This window comes from Monodelphis domestica, chromosome 3 (assembly GCF_027887165.1).
Source record: "Monodelphis domestica isolate mMonDom1 chromosome 3, mMonDom1.pri, whole genome shotgun sequence".
Classification (NCBI taxonomy): Eukaryota; Metazoa; Chordata; class Mammalia; order Didelphimorphia; family Didelphidae; genus Monodelphis; species Monodelphis domestica.
Window position 1 is genome coordinate 525,755,272 of NC_077229.1, and position 20,243 is coordinate 525,775,514.

The following is a 20,243-nucleotide window of genomic DNA, read 5'->3' on the forward strand; positions in this document are numbered from 1 at the left end:
AATAGTTCTCAAAATATTCTGGAGAATTCAATCGATGATTTTACTAGAAGTGGGCTAGAACCATTCTGTAATTGACAAATGGTCTACACATCAAACAGTTCTCGAGAAAAGAAGCCCAAATTACTAGTAATTAGAGAAATGGAAATTAAGGTAATCCTGTCGTTCTGTTTCACACTCATTAGATGAATACGGATGACAAAAATGGCAAATAACTATTGACAGGGTAGTGGGCCAAGAGGCTATTGATTACATGTTTAGTAGACCTGGGAATGGGCACAACCATTTTGGAAAGTAATTTGAAACTATACGCCAAAAGTACTAACGAGGGCATGCCCTTTGACTGAGATATGCCGCTTGGTTGTTCAGTTGTTTCAGATTCTTTGGGATGCCATTTGGATTTTCCTGGTAAAAATCCTTAAGTGGTTTGCCATCTCCAGCTCATTTTACAGATGACAAATCAAAGAAAATAAGCTTAAGTGACTTGCCTAGAATCACACAGTCAGTAAGTGTCTGAGGCCACATTTGAACTCTGGGAGATGAATCTTCCTCACTCCAGGTCCAGCGCTCTACCCACTGTGCCACCTAGCTGACCTAGATATGCCACTACTAGGCCTATATTCCATGAGATTAAGAAAAGGAGAAAATGTACTCCGTGACAAAAAATAAGCATCTCTTTCTGTGGTGCCCAAAATCTAGAAACTAAGGAGTTAGACATTTTTTAGGGGTACAAGATGATTCTGTTAAATGATCAGTGGGGAAACTAGTCTCCCAATGATCATCAGAGGGGATTGTGAAGATTAAATTTAATTCTCCTCTGACAGTGAAAATGAAATGAACTCTCCCCTGATTGTGAAAATTAAATTAACCCCCCTGCCCATTTTTAGATCTAATCACCAAAAGTGTAAACATGCTACTTACAGTTTAGTGGGAATATCTGCCAGGGGTCGAGTAAATGACTTAGTGCTTAGGCTAGATATCTTACCCTATCCTCTCTCTGGTTTTCTAACTTCACTTTTTCTATATTTTGTAAATAAATTGTAAATAAATCTCTTTGGAATTAATTAAATTCCTGGTGACCCTATTTTAAAATAATCCAGCCCAACCTTTTTATAAAGAAACCACTATATTTTCCCCTTACAATAGTGAAATGCCTAGGGGGCAACTGGGCGGCTCAGTGGATTGAGAGCAGGCCCAGAAACAGAAGGGTTCAAATCTGCCCTCAGACACTTCCTAGCTATATGACCTTGGGCAAGTCACTTGACCCCAATTGTCTAGCACTTACTATTCTTCTGCCTTATAACCATTGGTTCTAAGACAGAAGGTAAGGGTTTAAAAATAAATGAATAAAAATTTTTTAAAGTAGTGAAATGTCTAAACAATTTTTTTATGATTATGTACAAATAAGGAAAAAGATGATTTCAAAGAGAAATGGAAAGACTTGTAAAACCTGATGCAAAGGGAAATGAACAGAACCAGAACAATTTGTACTGTGCTACAACTTCAAGGTTCTCCAAGTAACACCTAACAAGCAATAAGAAATCAAAGAGAAGGCAGACCCTGAATATCTTAAGACATTGGCATCTGGAATGGGATCCATCCCTTCCTTGAATGGGAAAAAAACATGTTTAAAGCAATAAATATCTGCCCAATACCAGTTGTAATATGTACTTTGGGAAGTATAAAATGGACTGAAAGCATCCTGACCAAAACTTGTCTAATATTCGTGAAATGTAGAGCCCATCAATTCTCCATATCAAAAAGAGGAAGAAAAGTGATAATCATTCTTGGAGAATATATACATATAGACGTATATATATATGTGTGTGTGTGTGTGTGTGTGTGTGTGTGTGTGTGTGTGTGTGTGTGTGTGTGTGTGATCAATAGTTTCATATCCACTGAAATATTTTGGAACAAGCAGATATCACTTCACCAAACAGAAGTCCAGGTTGATGAAATATAGGATTCTGTATTTTCAAAATATAAGTGAAGGTGGTTTATTCTTAGAAAGAACCTATGAACTGGCTTTATTTCAAGAAAGACATCAAAAGATCCTCCATCAGAAACATAAATATGAACTCAGTCAATAATATATCAGCAAAGAAATATAAAAAAAAGCTTGGGTCATGTGAATGTGTTTGTGGAAATAGAGGGCTTTAGGATGCCAATTCAAGATCAAGACATTCCCCCTAGAAACTAACAGAAAGGCTCTCTTTAAGGACCAGGCAGTGTAAATACAGATCATTCGCGTAAGAGGTAAAAACACCCTGTATATCACACATCACTCCCAGGTGTAACTATCATTTACCTAATACCTGGACTTGACTTGATGACTAAAGTTATACATTAGTACGTCTATTGTTCATGCACTGACAGAGAGCAAATCCTCAGACTACCATCAATATTAACTTTAAAGGATCCTTGAGAATCCAACCCATAAACTCTACTGGAACTGAACCACGATCAGACCAAAATGTTGCCCACAGTTGCTTACTGATCCAAACATTTAAGAATATTGATCCGTAAAAACTTAGTAATGCTGTTTTGAATAGATGCACCAAACCAAATATGAAGACTCCCCAAGTTATGTGAAATGAAATGCTTTTAAACGAGGAGCCTGATGAAGAAATAAAAATGTTGTGGGAACAGGCGGGGGTGCGAGTTATCCCATTGTCTGCTCCTGGAGTTATATCAATGACACTTTCAATGAGTCTGCAGACGATGAGCTTGTACAAAAAAGCAATTATAAACTTATAAAATATAAAAAAAAAACAGCAGGGTGGCAACTTGTCCTTGACCCATTACAGTCTGAAGCCCATAGAAGAAACAAGAAGAATGAAATATCAATAAGTAAAACACCTTGTCCTGTTCCCACGTTGTTTTAGCATCTTCTGAAAGGTCTCTAGATTTTGGAAGTTGAATATTTATATGATGACATTGATTTAAAATATTTTTTCTAAATACTTAGAGATCAATATTGGGTCCAGGTCATTCTGGAAAATAGGTGCTTTGGTAATAAAAGTCCTTACTTGTCACATGGGGATTTGTTTTAGCTTACATCTTCTAGATATCTAGAGAATATGAAGCTTCTACAATCCTCTATTGCAGTTGCCAGTGCTTCATTGTGTACTATGTGCTAATCAGTAAGTCCAGATGTGTTCCAGTGGCAATGACCTGATCTTAAACAGGAATATTCATAGTATCTGACATTTATATACTTCCACAAGACTTACAAAGTGCTTTATCTTATTTAATCCTCATGAAAACCATGTCAGATAGGTACTGAAAGTATTGCTTTTTCCCCCTTGTTGTAGATGAGGAAAGCGAATGCCTGTGATCATATTGCTAGCAAATGTTAGCAAGCATTTGTATGTATTTTTTTCTATTTTCATTCCAGTCTTTTGGTAGAAAGTGACCTCCTCTTTTTTCCTTAAAAAGGAAGCAAAATATCATAGAATCACAAAATATCATAGAATCACAACATCTCAAAATAGGAAGGAACCCCATCTGCCTTCTAGTCCAACCCAAGAGAAATTCTCTCAAAAAATCCTCAACAAATGATTATGGAGCTTCTGTTTTAAAACTTCCAAAGAAGGGGTCCTGAAGCAACCCATCCCACAACTGGATAACTTTAATTACTGGAAATGTGTTCCATACACTGTGCAAAACTCAGCCACTTTGCCACTCTTCCTTTGGGGGCCAAGCCAAACAAGTCTGATTCCTTTTTGTAAAGGGGAAAGGGGGTTAATTGTAAGAAAAAAGTTGGACTGGATTATATTTAAAATAGGGTTGCCAGGAATTTAATTTATTCCAAAGAGATTTATTTACAAAATATAAAGTGAAATACGAAATTCAGAGAGGATAGGGTAAGATATCTAGCTTAAGCACTAAGTACTTATTCCAACCCCTGGTTCTAAAATAGGCAGGAGAGAGAGGCCTTGGCCCTTGTAGCCAAGGACCTAGGGATATAGGGAGCCTCTCTCCAGAGGATAGGTCTTTCCTGAGGCTAGTCTCTTCAGAAAATCAGCTGAAAGGGAGAGATTTAAGAACAGTCATGCCAAGTTCAAGGTCTCAGGTCCAGTTCTTCACCAGTCTGAACTCCAAAGAATGAAGAACTGTGTCCCACAGGAAGTTGTAACTCCCTTTTAAAGACCTTTTCCTTGGGTCACTTCCTGTGCCTTCCTCCACTTTTTATATGGACAAATCATAGTCTAAAGCCTTGCTTAGGACTGCCCAGGAAGCAGTCTGCCTATTCTGATTGTCACCCACTATTGCACATGTGGGTCACAGACCTTCCCATTAAATGATTAAATCACTTTTGGTGATTAGATCTAAAAATGGGCAGGGAAGTTAATTTAATCTTCACAGTCAGGGAGAGTTAATTAATTTCATTTTCACAGGCAGAGGAGAGTTAAATTTAATCTTCACATCTTCTATGGGACAGAGCTCCTAATGTTTGAAGATAGTTATTATAGCTCTGGGTCCTTTGGTCTTCCCCTTCGCCAAATTTAATTTGAAATAGAAATGACCCTAACTTAGAGATCTGTCACTTTTGTTCCAGAAGTCTGTAGGCATGACTACAAATGTTTCAACCTTCATCATTAAAAAACAAACAAAAAATTGCAAACACAGAATTCTACATGTAACATAAATATTAATTTATTGAGTCATGAAATTACTAATTAATTTTACCTCATATATATTTCCATTTGAACTTGGGTCTCACAGCACTTTCTATGTTTGGTTTGGGTTTTTGTTGTTTGTTCTAAATTCTTGATTTCATCAAATATGAAGCAAAAAGTCACATGAGAAAAGATTTATATTTCCAAATGCATATTAATCCTGTTTTTTACTTCAGCAGATCATATCCATAATGTTAAACAGATCCATTATAATTTTAATGTTTAAATGTTTTACATACACTTGAAGCTCAAAGAAAATTTCTGGATTTTGGACAGCTCCATCATTTCCATTTTTTTGAAGAGACAATCTCTTAAAAACACTGAAAAAATGAAAATCTCATTTAATTATTGCCTACATTGTGATTTCAGAGGTGCTCTTCTTTGAGAAGGGGAAACATAAGAAAATAGAGGATGGGAGACAGGTAGGTGGATCAGTGGAGAGAAAGGCAGGCCTGGAGATGGGAGGTGCTGGGTTCAAATTTGGCCTAAGACACATCCTACCTGTGTGACCTTGGGCTAATCACTTAACCGGAATTGCCTAGCCTTTACCACTCTACTGCCTTGGAACCCATGCCTAGTGTTGATTCCAAGACAGAGGATAAGAATTTAAAAAAATAAAAAGGAATTTTAGTGAACAAAAACAAAACCCCCATTATACAGCTTGTAGTGGAAAGACCAATGAGTTGGGATTCAAGATTTAAATTCAAGTCCTATTTGACACCACCAAATGTGGGATCAAATGCAAGTTACCTCTGCTCTTTCTCAAGATGCCAACTTTCTCGTCTATAAAGGGAAGCAGTGGGGCTAGATCGTCTCTAAAATCCCTCCCGAGGTCTACATTTTTCTGGTTATTCAGTATAGACTCTACTTTGTCTGTCTCCATTCTGATTGGTCTCTTCTGCCTCCTTTGCCTTTCTTTTGTTCCTCTCACCCTCTTTAGGTGGCCTCTACCTGCAGGGATATACGGTGAGTGAGCAGGTCCTTAGCTTCAAGCAGGCTGTTATTGAGCTCAGCCCCCCATCCGAAGAGTTTCAAACGTTTTACTTCTGTGCAGAAAATGAAACAGAAAATAAACGGTGAGTCCTTTTCTCCCCTGGCCTGACAGGTGTCTTGTCAGCACTGCCATTGTCTGATCGAGCTGGTGCCACATCTTCATCTTCATCTTCAGGCTCCTCTCCTATGCCAGACTGCTTGGCTGTCCTCTTTCAGTGCTTTCTCACCCAGCTCTCCGTGGAGTCTTTCCAAATGGGAGTCTGAATTTCTTCCCAGCTCCCTGCCTGGCTAACAGGAGGTGTTGCCGTGGAGCTCACATGAGGGTCTGGGCTCCTCTTGAGAGGGCAGAGTTTGGCCTCTGCTCTGTCACCTCAGCAACACTCTGTTCTGGGGCTCCTGGAGGTCTAAGGAAGAGTTCCGAGACTTCTCATCAGCCCAGACTGCAGTTCAGTAACCTATCTGTAGGTGCATCTTTTTATCTCCCACAATTAATACCACCAGCAGCTGTCCATAGCGAAAGAGGCATAGGTGGGAGGGTCAGCTCCGCTCAGACTGGGGGAGAGAAGGGGAAAGAAGATGGCCGTCAGGCATGGTCCTGGGCACACAGTGATGCTGGCTGCATCCTCATTTGGGGCTCACCTCAAACTCCGGTACTTACCGCCAGGAGGGTTTCCAAGGTGAGCGAATGCCCCATGTCCAGACCTACGAAGGTGCTAGAGGAAATGTTAGTAAGTTAAACTTTTAAAGTATGTTCAATGTGCCAGAGAAACAGGGGTAAACATTCACTAGTACATCTCCGATTTGGGGAAATCCACAACCCATCAGCCATTTCCTTCGGATGATGCCCGCCGGCTGCCTTTCTTGGACCTGACTGCGGCTGCTCTGCGAGGGCCTGCTTGTTTTCCACTCTACTGAATAGCCTTTGCTCCTTTTCTTGCTTTGAGCACATCCCTCCTGGGCTCCAGATTTCTGGTGTTTCCCAGTTCTCGTCCTCTCTAGAGCCCAACCCAAGGCGGCCCAGTATGATAAATGAGCCCATTCTTCAGGAAGCAAGCTCGAGCCTATACTAGGAACGAATCGCCCTGTACACCCGGAACTTATTGGGGAGGCACATTGCACTGAACCTGGCAGCGGGCATTCAGACACTGTCCCATCCCTAATATTTCTCCCAAGTCTCTGAGGTTGGAACCCACGATACCTTCCTGTCCAAGTCATGGACCCTCCCTTGCCCTTATGCATAGGTCCAGCCTGGAGTCAAACAATCGCTCAGGAAGCCTCTTCACGAGTATGCCTGGGTCCCCAAACCACCGTAGAGTGAGACATTCTTGAACCCCTAAAAACCACATTCCCCACAATTCCTTTCCTTATTACCCAGAATCCTTTTCCCTTTTCCTGGGTCTCACTTTGAGGTGCTGGTATTTAAGTGGGCAGTGACTCCTCCCATGCTCTCTTTTACACGTGACCGGCTGAGTTCAGGTAGCTCTTTTACTTTAGTCATTATTCATAAAACTCTATGAAGTATAATAGCTTGTGAGTATTCATTTTAGAACAGCGCCCAGGCACGCGTCCTCTTTTTCAAACAATGACACGCATAATCACAACCCCCAGAGTTGGCCCTCCGGCTTCCTCATGGCCCAGACGGGGAGCCTCCTTTCTTCTGTCTCTCATCCTCCTCGGCATGCACTAATCGATATATAACGGAGGATGGATACACAGGGAACGTGTGCGCATGTGTGCTTTTCTCCAGGCACGTGTAGCTGTGTTCTACGTGCCTGCCCCGCACAGGTACTTTCCCCGTGGACTCCATCTGTCACCTTCCTGCGAGGCTCGCTCCATCCTTACTGCCTTGTTTCTTTTCTACACAAGTCGGTTAGTGAGTGCCCAAACCGTTACTTAGGACTTCCGGATGGAGCACGTCCACTCACCACGGCCCCGTGCCGGGAACGATGGTGAGCTCACGAGGGCAAAGCCTCCTGACAAGCGGAAGCAGAGTGGAAGCAGGCGGGCATGGAGGCTGCCCCACTGTGGCCCTGGAGCCAAGGACGCACCTGCTGACGAGTCAAATGCGGTGGCTTCTGATCCCAGTCTAGCGAGAGCAGGCATGTTGGGAAGAGCGCAAAGAGCTGGAGCCCTGCCACTGGCACTGGTTACTGCCATTGGAGAGAATGCTCCGGGCCGGACAAAAGTTGATGATAGTCTCTCTTACTGTGCCGCCGTGTTTTTTGCGGCAGAGCAGTATGGCAAGCTCCTGAATCACTACCAGTTGTGTTGGAGGACTCTGCAGTCCCTCGTTTCCTGTGTCCTCCCTTCTGTATACACTCTGGGAATGTGGCGTCCTTAAACAGCTCCCTTTCTTCCCAGACCTCTTCTTACACTCCATCTTCTTATCATCCCAGAAGACTCCTTCCTAGCTCCCTCCAATCCTGGTCCCCAAAAGAAGAGATGGGCATCTACTTGGCTCCCCTCTTTTTGGAGGATTCTTGTAAATGGCTTTAACGTCCTCTACAGAACTTTATTTTGGCTATTGACGATTATAGAACTCCCTCTTCCCAGGCCAGCATACGGAGTGTAAAGATTATTCATTGTATACTGAGGGTTTAGGGGTTCACTTGAGTGCAGGGCTAGAGAAACTCAGTGAAACCAGAAACACAATCCTCCAAGACCTCCGTTTTTAATTCTTCCTCCGGGGCTTCCAATATTGAGGTTAGGTTAAGTCTGGGGCTAATGCAGATTTGAATATAGCTCTGATCCACTACTTCTCCTTATTTTAACATCAGAGGATGTCACGTTCCCCCCATTTTATATTCATTGACTTTCAGGGCTTCCCCTAGTGATTCTGTAACCAGCACTTATGTGCATCAAGAAGAATGAATTGGAACATAAGAAAAGGGATCAAAGAGAATATTCAATGGGGAGTTGGAACTCATCATCATGTAGAAAGCACAACAGTTGGAGAAGCATCGCTGCAGGGTACGGAGGTCCTAGAGAAGGGCCATCACTGTTGCCTTCCCCTTGTGCAGAAGCCACGTTTTTTACCTAATTGGATAGACTATTATATGCAGGCTGCCCGCAGAATCTCTCTGGACATCTCCTGACTCCTGGGACACAGCTGATAACCTGCTACATAAAAAATTGCTCTTTCTGTATAGATCTTGTTTAGGAGAGAAGACACGTCAGTTGCTCTCCACTTCCATGCTCATCGCCCTGGTCTCCTTCCCAGCATTCTCCTTTCCCATTCATGTAGACTCATGCACAACTGTTAGCACCCCAACCCCTCTCCTGCCCCCACCCCAGGCCAATGCCCAGGACTTTTATTTTGCATCTCGGGATGGCTGTGCTTGGTCAGGCAGCTTCCGTCAGTACTTGGCTTCTTCCTCTTCTTGGGGAAGCATCTGTCAGTTCCTTCAGAAACACCCTTTGATAGACGGCCTTATGCTGGCGCTCCTGTCTGAAAGAGCCTGCAGATCCCTCTTCTTGCTTAACAATATCAGAAGTGATAGAAGATGGGGGAAGATTCCGGATGATCTTCCCAAATATCCAGTGACTTAGAGAGCCTGGAAATAGTATCAGAGTTTCATGCTTTTCATTTCAAAGTTCAGAAAATATAAAATCACAGCCAGCCTCCTTCATCAATATCTGAGGAGACAATTTCATGATCCAGACTTTGGCTCTGTTATATGGTTCCAACGAGATACCATGTAACCCAATAGCCATGCCTTACTTCTACCGAAAAGTGTATTTGTCTGAAGAGATAGACAGAGGCTCCTTCTCACGGAGGGCACAAAGAGATAGTGGCAACCCCCAGGCATTTCCTGGTTCTGGTATATAAATATGTGTGTGTGTATAAATGTGTGTATATATATGTATATATACATACATATATATATTTGGCCACATATATTTGTTTTGACATTTGATAAACAAGACTGTTTGGCGAGCTCTATCCAGCTGTAAGTAGTGGTCTCTGCAATCTATTTTTTATCTGCCATGCTTTTCTAGTGTCACTACAACATACAAAAGATCATGATTGAACAAAGAATAGAGGATCCCTCCTCAAAGAAAGAAAGACTGTAAGAAACTGTAAGAAAAAAAGGCTCCAAATCCCTAATGCAAATTGAAATCGCTGAGGGTCAACCTCACCCTTATCAGATTGTCAAAGATGACAGAAATGGAAAATGATAGATGTTCGAGGGGCTGTGGAAAACAGGGGCATTGCTAGGACACTGGGGGACCCTTGAAAGAGTACAACCATTCTTAAAGGCAACTTAAGATTATATACAAAAAGTTACTAAAGAATTCATATCCTTTGACCCAACTATACTTCTCATGAGATCAAAGAAATACAAAAATTTTTAAGTGGGGCAACTGGATAGAGCGCCAAGACTGAAATTCGGAGTGCTTAGGTTCAAATCTGGCCTCAGACACTCCCTAGTTGTGTGACTGGGCAAGTCAGTGAACCCTGATTACCTCGCCCTTGTCGCTCCTCTGCCTTGGAAGTGATACTACGATAAGTATATAGGATAATACTTATAGGAACTAATACATGGGAAAGTGAGAAGAATCAAAAGAAAAATTATACTCTAGTAAAATTATAAAAATGAATAACTGTAATGTTTTTATAAACTGATAAAAAATCAAATAAACAGAACCAAATGAACAATTTATGCAACAAAATTACATAAAGACGAACAGCTTTGAAACCTGGAAAAACTGATGAAAACTATGGCCATGCATGATTCCAAGAGACACTTTCTACTTTCTGACAGAGAGGTGATAGATTTAGGGTGCAGCACGAGACATAGATATTCTTGTATACATGTAACAAGAAAATTTGCTTTGCTTGTCCATGGATATTTGCTGTGGGGAATTTTTCTTTTCTCTTTTCTTTCCAATGGAATAGAGATAAGAGAGAAAAAATAGCTTATTGCTAATTGTTTAATGCTTCAGATGTATAGTTTCACATGCCCTTTCAGATATGATCACTTATTGGGTTTTCCTTAATTATTTTTACGTTGTTACTTGAGACCTCTCGAGAAATGGGGGTAATCTGTAAATTTTATAATGTAAAGACAAAAGCCAACATTAAAAAGTGTTTTTAGATACAGCAGCTCATCAAAACATGACCTTTATGTAAGAGAAATCTGGGCATCAAATGATTACCTTCCAAAAATATTTTTGGAAAGCTACCATATATTTGGCTGAGCTACCATCAAAAAAGGCTGGAAAAAAATTCTCTCTACTGGAGGATGCTTGAAACACAACTATTGAATCCAGATCTTGCTCACAGTGTCTACAATTACTGAAAGACGACTAAATGGTAATAAGAAGGACTCCGTGTTACTGCTGCACAAAGCAGTGATCAGTTCTCCAGGTCTTTGCCGTATACCAAGTTCCAGCTCTAAAACCTCTGGAGGTGCTGAGAATAGAAAGAACTGAGAAGAGCCAAAGTCAAGTCCTTCTTAGCTTCTACAAGCATCCAAAGCGAAATCTATCCTCCTTTTCTTAGCCAGATTCCTAAAAATATTCCAGCACCCATTGCCTCTGCTTCTTCCCTTCTCACTTAACTCCTCAGACCTTGCCATTTGGACTCTGATCACTCCACTGAAACTGCTCTCTGTGTCTCTGTCTCTGTGCCTATCTCTCTTTCTCTGTGACCTCAACAGCTGCTCTGGGTTGACCGTAAGAAGCCCCTCATCACCAGATACCCAGAGGAAAGGGATTTTCAAACTGGATGTCCTGGAGCCATCTTAAATTGAATCTGTCCAAAACAGAATTCATACTTTACTCCCCCCCCCCAAGTCCCTTCCAAACTTCCCTTGTCTATTGAAAGTGCCACCAATCTTCCAGGCTCCCAGGTTCATAACCTTAGCAATATCCTTGACTTCTCGCTCTTCCTCGGCTCATATTTCTAGGCAGTGGTTAAATCTTGCCACTTTTTACCTCTGTGTCCCTTACATTCTATCCCTGGGATTCACAGAGCCATCACCCAAGTTCAAGCCCTCGTTACGTCTTACCTAGATTACAGTGCCTCGTAATTGGTCTTCATAACATTCAAGTTTCTCCCCATTTCAGCCCATCCTGCACACTGTTGCCAAAGGGATTTTCCTTAAGTGTAGATCTGATGAAGCCACTCCTCCAATCAATAAACTTCAGTGTCTCCCTATTGCCTCTCAAATACATATTTGATATGTGCTTATGTTAAATATAAAGTCTTTAATTTTTTTTTAAATGCTTAACTTCTGTCTTAACTAAGTATCTCTTCCATGGCAGAAGAGCAGTAAGGGAAACACAACTGGAGTTAAGTGACTCGCCCAGGGTCACACAGCTAGGAAGCATCTACAGTCACATTTGAACCCAAGACCTCCTGTATTTAGACCTGGCTCTCTATCCACTGAGCCACCCAGCTGCCCTCCAACTTTTAACAGCCCTTCACAACCAACCTCCAATCTTTCTTTCTAGTCTCACTAGACATATTCCTCTTCCACATTCTGGGTTCTCACATCTCACATTCATCCACTTGGCTCTCCATTTCTTACAGAACTCCCATCTCTCATCTCTATGTCTGTGCAATGCCTGTCCCCTCTTGTCTGGAATTCCCTCCCTCCCCCCCTGTGACTCATAGAGTCCCTGTTTTCATGAGACAGCGCACCCCTTTCTTTCTATAGGAAGCATTTCTTGATTCCTCAACTCTCAAATTACCTTGTATTTAAATGACTTCAATTGATTCTCTTTCTGTTTATGCAGAGTATATTAGCTTGTATACAGAGCTTATGTCTGTTCTTGCTATTTCCCTTACGAGACTGTAGGGTCCTTGAAAGTAAAGATGGCTCCCTTCTTTGAATGTGCTTACTCTGAAATAAATGCAGTCACTAGAACATGGCAGGCAATTTTAAAATTGTGTCTTGCTCTGCTCACCTCTCCGGCTGCCCACTTCTAGTCAATATGATAACTACGTCTATCAGTGGACGATAGAAAGGGGCAATAGCAGGAAGTAAGATTGCAAAAGGAAAACCTGGAAGTCACAGACAAACTATAAGAAAGATCAAAAGGGAATGTGTACAAATGATATCGTATAGTAACCAAACTTCACGTTCTGGTGATACACACGAAATCAGCAGAAGCTGTCTCGAGGGGCTGTCAGGTCTCTGTTGCTAGGAAATGTCAACTCCAGACTTCCACTGTTCCAGACCATCGAAAAGGTGCCGATCACCTTGAGATGATGAGGATATGTTAACTTTAAAGTTTTACTCAGAACTCTGAACTAACCCCAAGGTGCCATGGATAAGAATTATTCTGTTCCCTACGAAAACCCTCTAAAAAGGAGACTCAAACTCCTGCTCCCTGAGCACTTCAGTCTCCAGCAGGTAGATGCTGTAAGTGCTCCTTAAACCCAAACCCTTGGTTTTGTGATTGAGGATCTGTACCTCTCCCCCTTTCCATAATTTCCCCCACACTGTCTGCTTGTCCCCTTGCCATCTGCCTCTGTTACCCTTCACTCTGTGCCCACGTAAGGAATGACTGCTGCCCCATTTCCCCACTGCCTATCATGCTCCTCCCAGCAAACACCCAAAGAATCGGATGTACCTGCCTCCAATTCTTAATTTTAGAAATTAATTATCAGTTCAAAGGCACTTAATACAGGCTGATTGATTGATTTGTGCTCTTAAAGAGGACACATCCGTATCTCTTCCCTGAAGCTTTAGCTCTAAGATCAGTTGGAATACTGCCATTTCTTTGTTCACATCGGCCTCTAGATAGTTCACTCTTTCCTTAGTGGAGTGTCTCTATTTGTTTCTTCAGAATTGCTTCTTGAAGCTTACCAACATTCCTGGACTGGTTTTCCCTACAGAACTTTAGTCCATCCTTAGATAAAGAGTCTTATCTAACCTTTTTCTGAAGCCCGTTAAATCTTCTCTCCCCAAATTTAGTTCATCGGTCATGCACGTATACTTTTTCTTGTCTTCTTTATCACAAACTCTGAATCAGGATTTCCCACAAAGTTCCCATTGTTGCTACTTTAAATTCCTCCCTCTTGCCTAGAATCCAGTGCAAAATAATAGTTCCTTTGGCAGCTTCCCTCAGCTTTCTGGGAATAAACTTATTAAGCCAAATCAAGAAGCTTAAATTAGCTGTTCTGCTCTCTGAAGAGCCAGAACTCCAATTGCTATTCCCTCTTTCCAGTACCTGCCACGTCATCAAAAATCTGATTAACCAGTTCACACAACAGTGGTGACAGCTCACAATGCTAAATTTGTTCTCAGTTTCAAGCCAAATAACTTGAAAACATTTACATGCACGATCCCTCCACATTTGTGCAAGCAATAAGGGGTTAATCCAGAGGAAATGTTCTAGTTATGGACTCTCAGGCACTAGTGACAAGTGGGAAGGTGGAGAGGGAGGGAGGCACGCGGGGCGTGATGATGCAGGAGTGAAGATGTCTCATCTTCCTGCCGTCCCTCTAATCACGCCACAGAGAGAGCTGTCTACTCTGTCTGTGCCTAAGACAGACCTCGGGGAGGACAGTCATTAAATTAGTATTGTAAGGGGTTTGCCAGGTGAGTTGACATCATATCCTTATCATGCCTTTGCTAATCAAGTCAAGTGACAGATCACAATGTTCCCTGTTCAGCATCCGAGTGAATGTCACGGATAGAATACTGACAGAGCTATTCAGTCACTCTAAGGAGGACGCCAGGGCCCTTTCAGAGAAGGCTTCCAGTCTCTCTGGATGCTGGATGGGAAAAGAGAACAATAAAGTGAATCTGGCAGTGGATTTGACCAATAAACTATTTCCGTGTCTAGCACAGAGTAGGTACTTCATAAGTGCTTTTGTTTGAGTGATGACTTGATGAGTTCCACAGTAGGGTACAGGATAGTCCAAGAGAGCAGAAGCTACCAGTTTCTCTTGGTACAGGGATAATTTGCTTTTACAGAATCCAGGAAGAAGATTCTGCAAAGTATCACTTACCTGATGATGTTATCTCCAGTGATCCAGTAATGACACGGAAAAACCAACTTAGCTCAGTAAAGCTTGTGTGTGTGTGTGTGTGTGTGTGTGTGTGTGTGTGTTTGTGAATGGAAGGAAGTGAGGATACCTGGACTTTCTGAATGGAAAGGAGAAAAAAAATGTAAAGTTAGTACATTCCCTATTGATGAGGCCATTACCGTCACAGGAAAGACAAGTTCCGAAGCCCCAAACGAAGTGGCTGTGTCCATTTGAGCCAGAAGAGTCTCCTGGTATTTCTTTCCATGATGGGCTTTCATTCACATAGTTAATTTATTCAAGAGAGACAATAGAAACATTGCTAATATTAATGATTGTGCCACCCTGGTGTAATACTATGAACAGAGGATGATTGGGTTCAATGGCAATGAGAAGAGGAGTAAGATGGAACATTTTTGCCAAGAAAACCTTGTCCAGCATTTCTAATATGTTTTTGTTTGGGGGAGGGGGCAAGAGAGGTATTTTTTGCCTTCTGTTGATACTCAAAGGTCTTATACTGTCAGTACCCAACTTTCTGTGGGCATATTTGATCAACTGTCTCAAGTTTTCGAGATCCCCGGAGCTTTGCTTAGGAAGTAGCCCGTGATGATTCTGTGTATTCAGAATCATCAGCTACAACTTCTGCGGTCCCTCCTGTTCTCCGAGGTTTTCTCATGGTTAGGACATCACAACTAAATCAGACAAGCTCAAGAACTAGTTTCCCGAAATCACTTTTGATCTATTTCACCTCTTTTCTGCATATGTAATTCTGTTCGGTGACTGGTGTCATTCCTTTTTGTAGCTGGATTACAGCTCTGAAAACATCCATTCAAAAATGGCTCCCTTTGCACCAAGCTATTGAAGACTTCATGAACCGGCCTTTGGAGGAAACCAAAATGTGAAGGAGATGACAGTCCCAAAGTAGTACAGTTTCATGCTAATTGTCAGCTAATTCAGAAGCCAGAAAAACGTAGCATTGATATCATTTTATTTCCATAGATAATAAAACATGAAAGCAAAACTCAAAATAAAACTTTGTGATCTTTCCTTCGCGTTGCTTCCTTGTCTTAAATGATATGAAAATAAAAGGGAAGTGTTTGTTTCTCTACAACTTCATGTTGGAGTTTGTGATACTTTGCCTTTTACTCTAGGAATGACATGCAAAAGGGAATAAGAGACCTCACCGTGTCACCACCAGTTGATTATAATCTCATGATATAGGAAATTAGTTTAATTTAGAAAATGAATAACAAATGAAATAAATGACTGACCAGAGTAACTGGAAAGATCAATGCAAAATAAACTAGATTGCAGTGCTTCCCTGTGCCTAGGCAGCTATCATTCACATTTATTGAGTGTTCTTTCATTTATTAAGTGCTTTTCTCACATGTAGGTAAGTAGTAAAAGTATTATCCTTGTTTTTAAGGGGAAAACTTAACCTTAATTAATCATTTTCATTAATCAATTTACCAATGACATAACAGTAGTAAATGGTGTAGCTGAATCTCCAAAAAGATCTTCTGTCTAGTTGGGACAGCTAGCTAGAGTGTTGGACAGAGTGCTGGCCCTGGACTCAGGAAGACCCAAGTTAAAATGTGGCCTCAGACACTTAAAAGTCTCTTAGCCTCTATTTGCCCAAATTTTCTCATCTATAAAATGGGAATCATAATGGTGCCTACCTCCTAGAAATGTGGTGATGATGAAATGAAATAAAATTTGTAAGGGTCTAGCACAGTGCCTGGCACATAATAATTGCTATATAAAGGCTAAATGTTAGTATTTTAATATTATTGTAGTGCTCTTGCTACTATGCCATGCTCCCTAGCCAGCAAGATAATTCTTAATATCTACTCTGCCACCCCCCCAAAAAGTTTATAAAGTGGAGGAGGGGACCACACTAGTTGAAGTTATAGAGATAGGGGGCAGCTGGGTGTTTCAGTGGATTGAGAATCAGTCCCAGAGATGGGAGGTCCTGGGTTCAAATCTAGCCTCAAACACTTCCTAGCTGTGTGACCCTGGGCAAGTCACTTAACCTCCAATGCCTGACCACTCTTCTGCCTTGGAACCAGTACACAGTATTGATTCTAGGATGGAAGGTAAGGGTTTAAAAAAAAGATATAGGCTTTCTGGGAAAGTTCTCTCAATTCAACTCAACCAGGTTGAGGGAATTGTGCTAGATGGCTGTGAATACAAATAACAAATCACTCTCTGTCCTCAAGGATCTTACATTTTAGTGAGGGAAAACAGGTACACAGATAGATAAATAAATATTGAATGAAAAATAACTTCACATCTGTGGAAAGAAAAACTGAAGCAAATTTTGGACTTTCTGCCACTCAGGTGGAACAAACAGCTGTTGGAATGTTATAGAGAAGATATTGACAAGAATGCCAGTTGGTGGGGGGAGGGGCAACTGGGAGTGGCAGTTGGTCTTGTGAGGAGCACTTCCTTCCTGGCCCTGGAACTGGAAGGAGCGCTCTCCCTGTCTCTGGATAGAAGTTCCTCTATTCCTGGACTTTTCCCAACTGTGTGTTCTCTCTGGATTTCTATGATTGTGTCATTGAACAGAAGAACTTAAGGGAAGCAGTTTGAACTGTAAGGTCGGTCTTTAGGGCATCAGCCTGAAGAGACAGGCCCAACAAGCTCTGAAGGTCAGAACTTTTCTTCCTCTTGCTGTCTACTGCTAAGACTTTGAACTTAAGAAAACTAGCACAGATTAGTATAGACAGGAATAAAAGAAACCCTCCACCAGCCTGTGAGGCCTGGCCTCAGCTCAAAAGCTGAAAGAGACTCAAACCCTATCTAGGGAAATCCTGATTCCTTCTTCCCTGATCCAAACTTGTTATTAAACTCATCTTTATTTAAATAACATCAGTCAGATAAGAGGACTATCATTTCAGGGGAACAAGGAGGGAGCTAAACCCAAGGACAGCCATTCAACCATAAAAGGTCTTTTTTCATAGTTTCATAGAATCTTAAAACTAGAAGGGAACTTAGGTCTAACTACCAATTAATATTACTTTCATTTTCCTCCTTCCTATTTCCTATCCATATTTCCTAATAATAAACTAAGTGTTTTGCATTTAATAAACTGCATACTGGGTTTTGATCAAACTCCTGCTCCCCAAAATTAAACCCCTGTGGGGAAAAAAAGATCCCTACCCCCTTATACTTGATTGGGTTTTAGTGATAGTGAAAGGTTTAAGATAATCAGTATTGTGATTATAAAGTGATTAGTGTAAATTCCATTATAATCCTAACACAATCAGTAGAATTACAAGGATTTCTAACTAAAGCATAAAAACTGCTTCTAAAGGGATGTCTAACCCCTCCCTAAGTTTGTGCTTCCCTTTATCATAAGATGTTGACTATCTGAATTTCATGTCCCAATATGGCACAAACATCTTGTACCCTATTTGGAAATAGCCATCCTCCCCCCCCCCCCCAGATCAGATGAGAGAGAGGTAATGGGAATTTGGCTTAACTAAGTCATTAGTCTAAAGACTAATATGGGCTTTCTGAAATGAACTAACTAATCAGCTTTGTAATTGGATAACTGTTTCTAAAATAAGGTCTATATGATGTTATGTCTTATGATATGTCATTATGTTAAATAAACCAGGTCTTAGCTTCTGGGCGTTGCCTCTTGCCGGGGTCCAATAATGTAATACATGCAAGAGAACATTTTTATTGGAGTACTTGGCCCTCTCCCAATAAAATCTAACTTTCTACCTTGACTTGGAGAAATTTGGCTTTTTGACTTTATTTACCTAAATTGTCTATATGGAGTCTATGGGTTTCTATTTCAAAACCCCCCTCACACTATCAGACTGACAACAATTTAAGGAAAATGAAAATTATTGGAGAAACCATGTTAGGATTAGGCACATTAAATGCACTGTTTGTGGTGGTGTGGAGGTGCACAACCATTCTGGAAAACAATTTAGAACTCTCCCCAACAGATTAGTAAACTGTGCACACCCCTTTACCCAGAAATACTACTAGTAGGGTTACTCTGAAAAAGATCAAAGAGAGAGAGGAAGGCAATATATAGATATAAATATATGTAGGTAGATAAAAATATAGATATACTTTAGCCCAGAGATGGAGGCAAAGTAAATGATCACAATTTGGAGAATTGGTTGAATAATTATATGCCATAATTTTATGGCATGAACATATACTGCAATCTTTGTATGTCATGAGAAATAATTAAAGCAAAGAAATCTGGGGAGATTTTTACGTACTGATATAGAATGAAGTCAAAAAGACCAGGAGAAAAATGTCTGCAATCTCTACAATATTACAAAGGAAAACAACAATGAAATATTTAAGAACTCTGATCAAAGCAATGGCTACCAAAGACTCCAGAAGACGGATGATTAAGTATGTCTCCCACTTGTTGGTCAAAAAGTGTAAAATGCAACATATACTCTCAAACAAGGCTAATATACTATGGAATCGTTTTTCATCAATACATTTATTTGTTTTAAGAAAGGGTTTTATTAGTGCCTGGGGAGAAGAGAAGGAAAAGAAGTGTGAAGGACAAATGAGAGTGCCCCTAAAAATGGGGGGGATGAATAGAAATGAGTCATTAAAAAGATAAAAAACAAACACAAAAGGAAGTTCATAAGGAGAATGTTAGATAAAAAGGGTCGTGTTTAACTACTATGGTAGATTTGAAATAAAGCAAAACAAACAAAAAAGAAAATAGGGAGATTTTTTTTTTCCTGTTTTTGAAGTAGAATCTCTCAAGCTTCTTGAGCTATTTTTTAAAACAGTTCCAATTTATTTTTAAATTAAACTAATGCCTGGAAAAAATAAAATATTCATTAAAATTAAACACTTCGGCCAGAAAATCATGCTTATCTTCTAGATGAGAAAAGGAGGAATGGGGGGGGGGGTGATTAGGAGAAGGGAATTATTCTTTGTCTAATCACCAGGACCTTCCAAGATCCCTAGCTGTGGATGTGTTGATATAAACTGGGGGAAAGAGAATTATGATTGTTCATATTTTTATAGCTTCTCCAAAGCAAAAAACAAGTCAATGCAGATTCTCCTGGAAACATAGGTTAGTCCTCATGGGAAGAGATTTGAAAATGAAGCATTCATTGAGAGTAATTTATATTGTCATTGTTCTTCCTGAGCATGCTTAAAAGGAAACCCATTACCTCCCAAAGAGAGGAGCAAGTAGCCTTGTCCAGAGAGAGCATCATGCCTGAAAGAGGAAGCTGGAAAAGAGTGCCACCACCCACATGGAGCTGGGGACCGCGGCTCCATTAAATGTGTATACAGCCAGCAACAAGTTTAGGATACTTTTCATATTCCCCAGTTTAGAATTTACAATTCTTCCCAATCTCATTCCAGGTTAACTTTCCGGATTTATTTCCTATTTAACAAACTCTTCAGTCAAACTGACTACTTGATGTTTGCCAAACTGGCTTCCATACTTTTGCCTAGAACGTACTCTCTCCTACACTGTTCTCCTTGGAATCTTCAGCTTTTTATAAAGGTCACATCAATTGACACTTGATTCTTGCAGCTTCTTCCTGTTCCTATCAGCTATTCGTGCTCTGTACCCTCTACGT

At 40.8% G+C, this 20,243-nt stretch overlaps 1 protein-coding gene across 4 annotated transcripts in view; it reads left to right on the forward strand.

Moving 5' to 3' along the window:
• Positions 1–15,688, forward strand: part of PDZPH1P (uncharacterized) — a 153,293-nt gene extending 137,605 nt beyond the window's left edge. For 3 of the 4 annotated variants that reach the window (XM_056824952.1, XM_056824953.1, XM_007486256.3), the window contains 2 exons: positions 5,620–5,755; positions 15,458–15,688. In XM_056824952.1, coding sequence (XP_056680930.1) covers positions 5,620–5,755; positions 15,458–15,557 — 236 coding nt within the window. In that variant the 3' untranslated portion in view covers positions 15,558–15,688. The remainder of the gene's footprint in view (positions 1–5,619; positions 5,756–15,457) is intronic. The other variant, XM_056824954.1, reaches the window with a different exon arrangement.
• Positions 15,689–20,243: the final 4,555 nt, after the last annotated feature.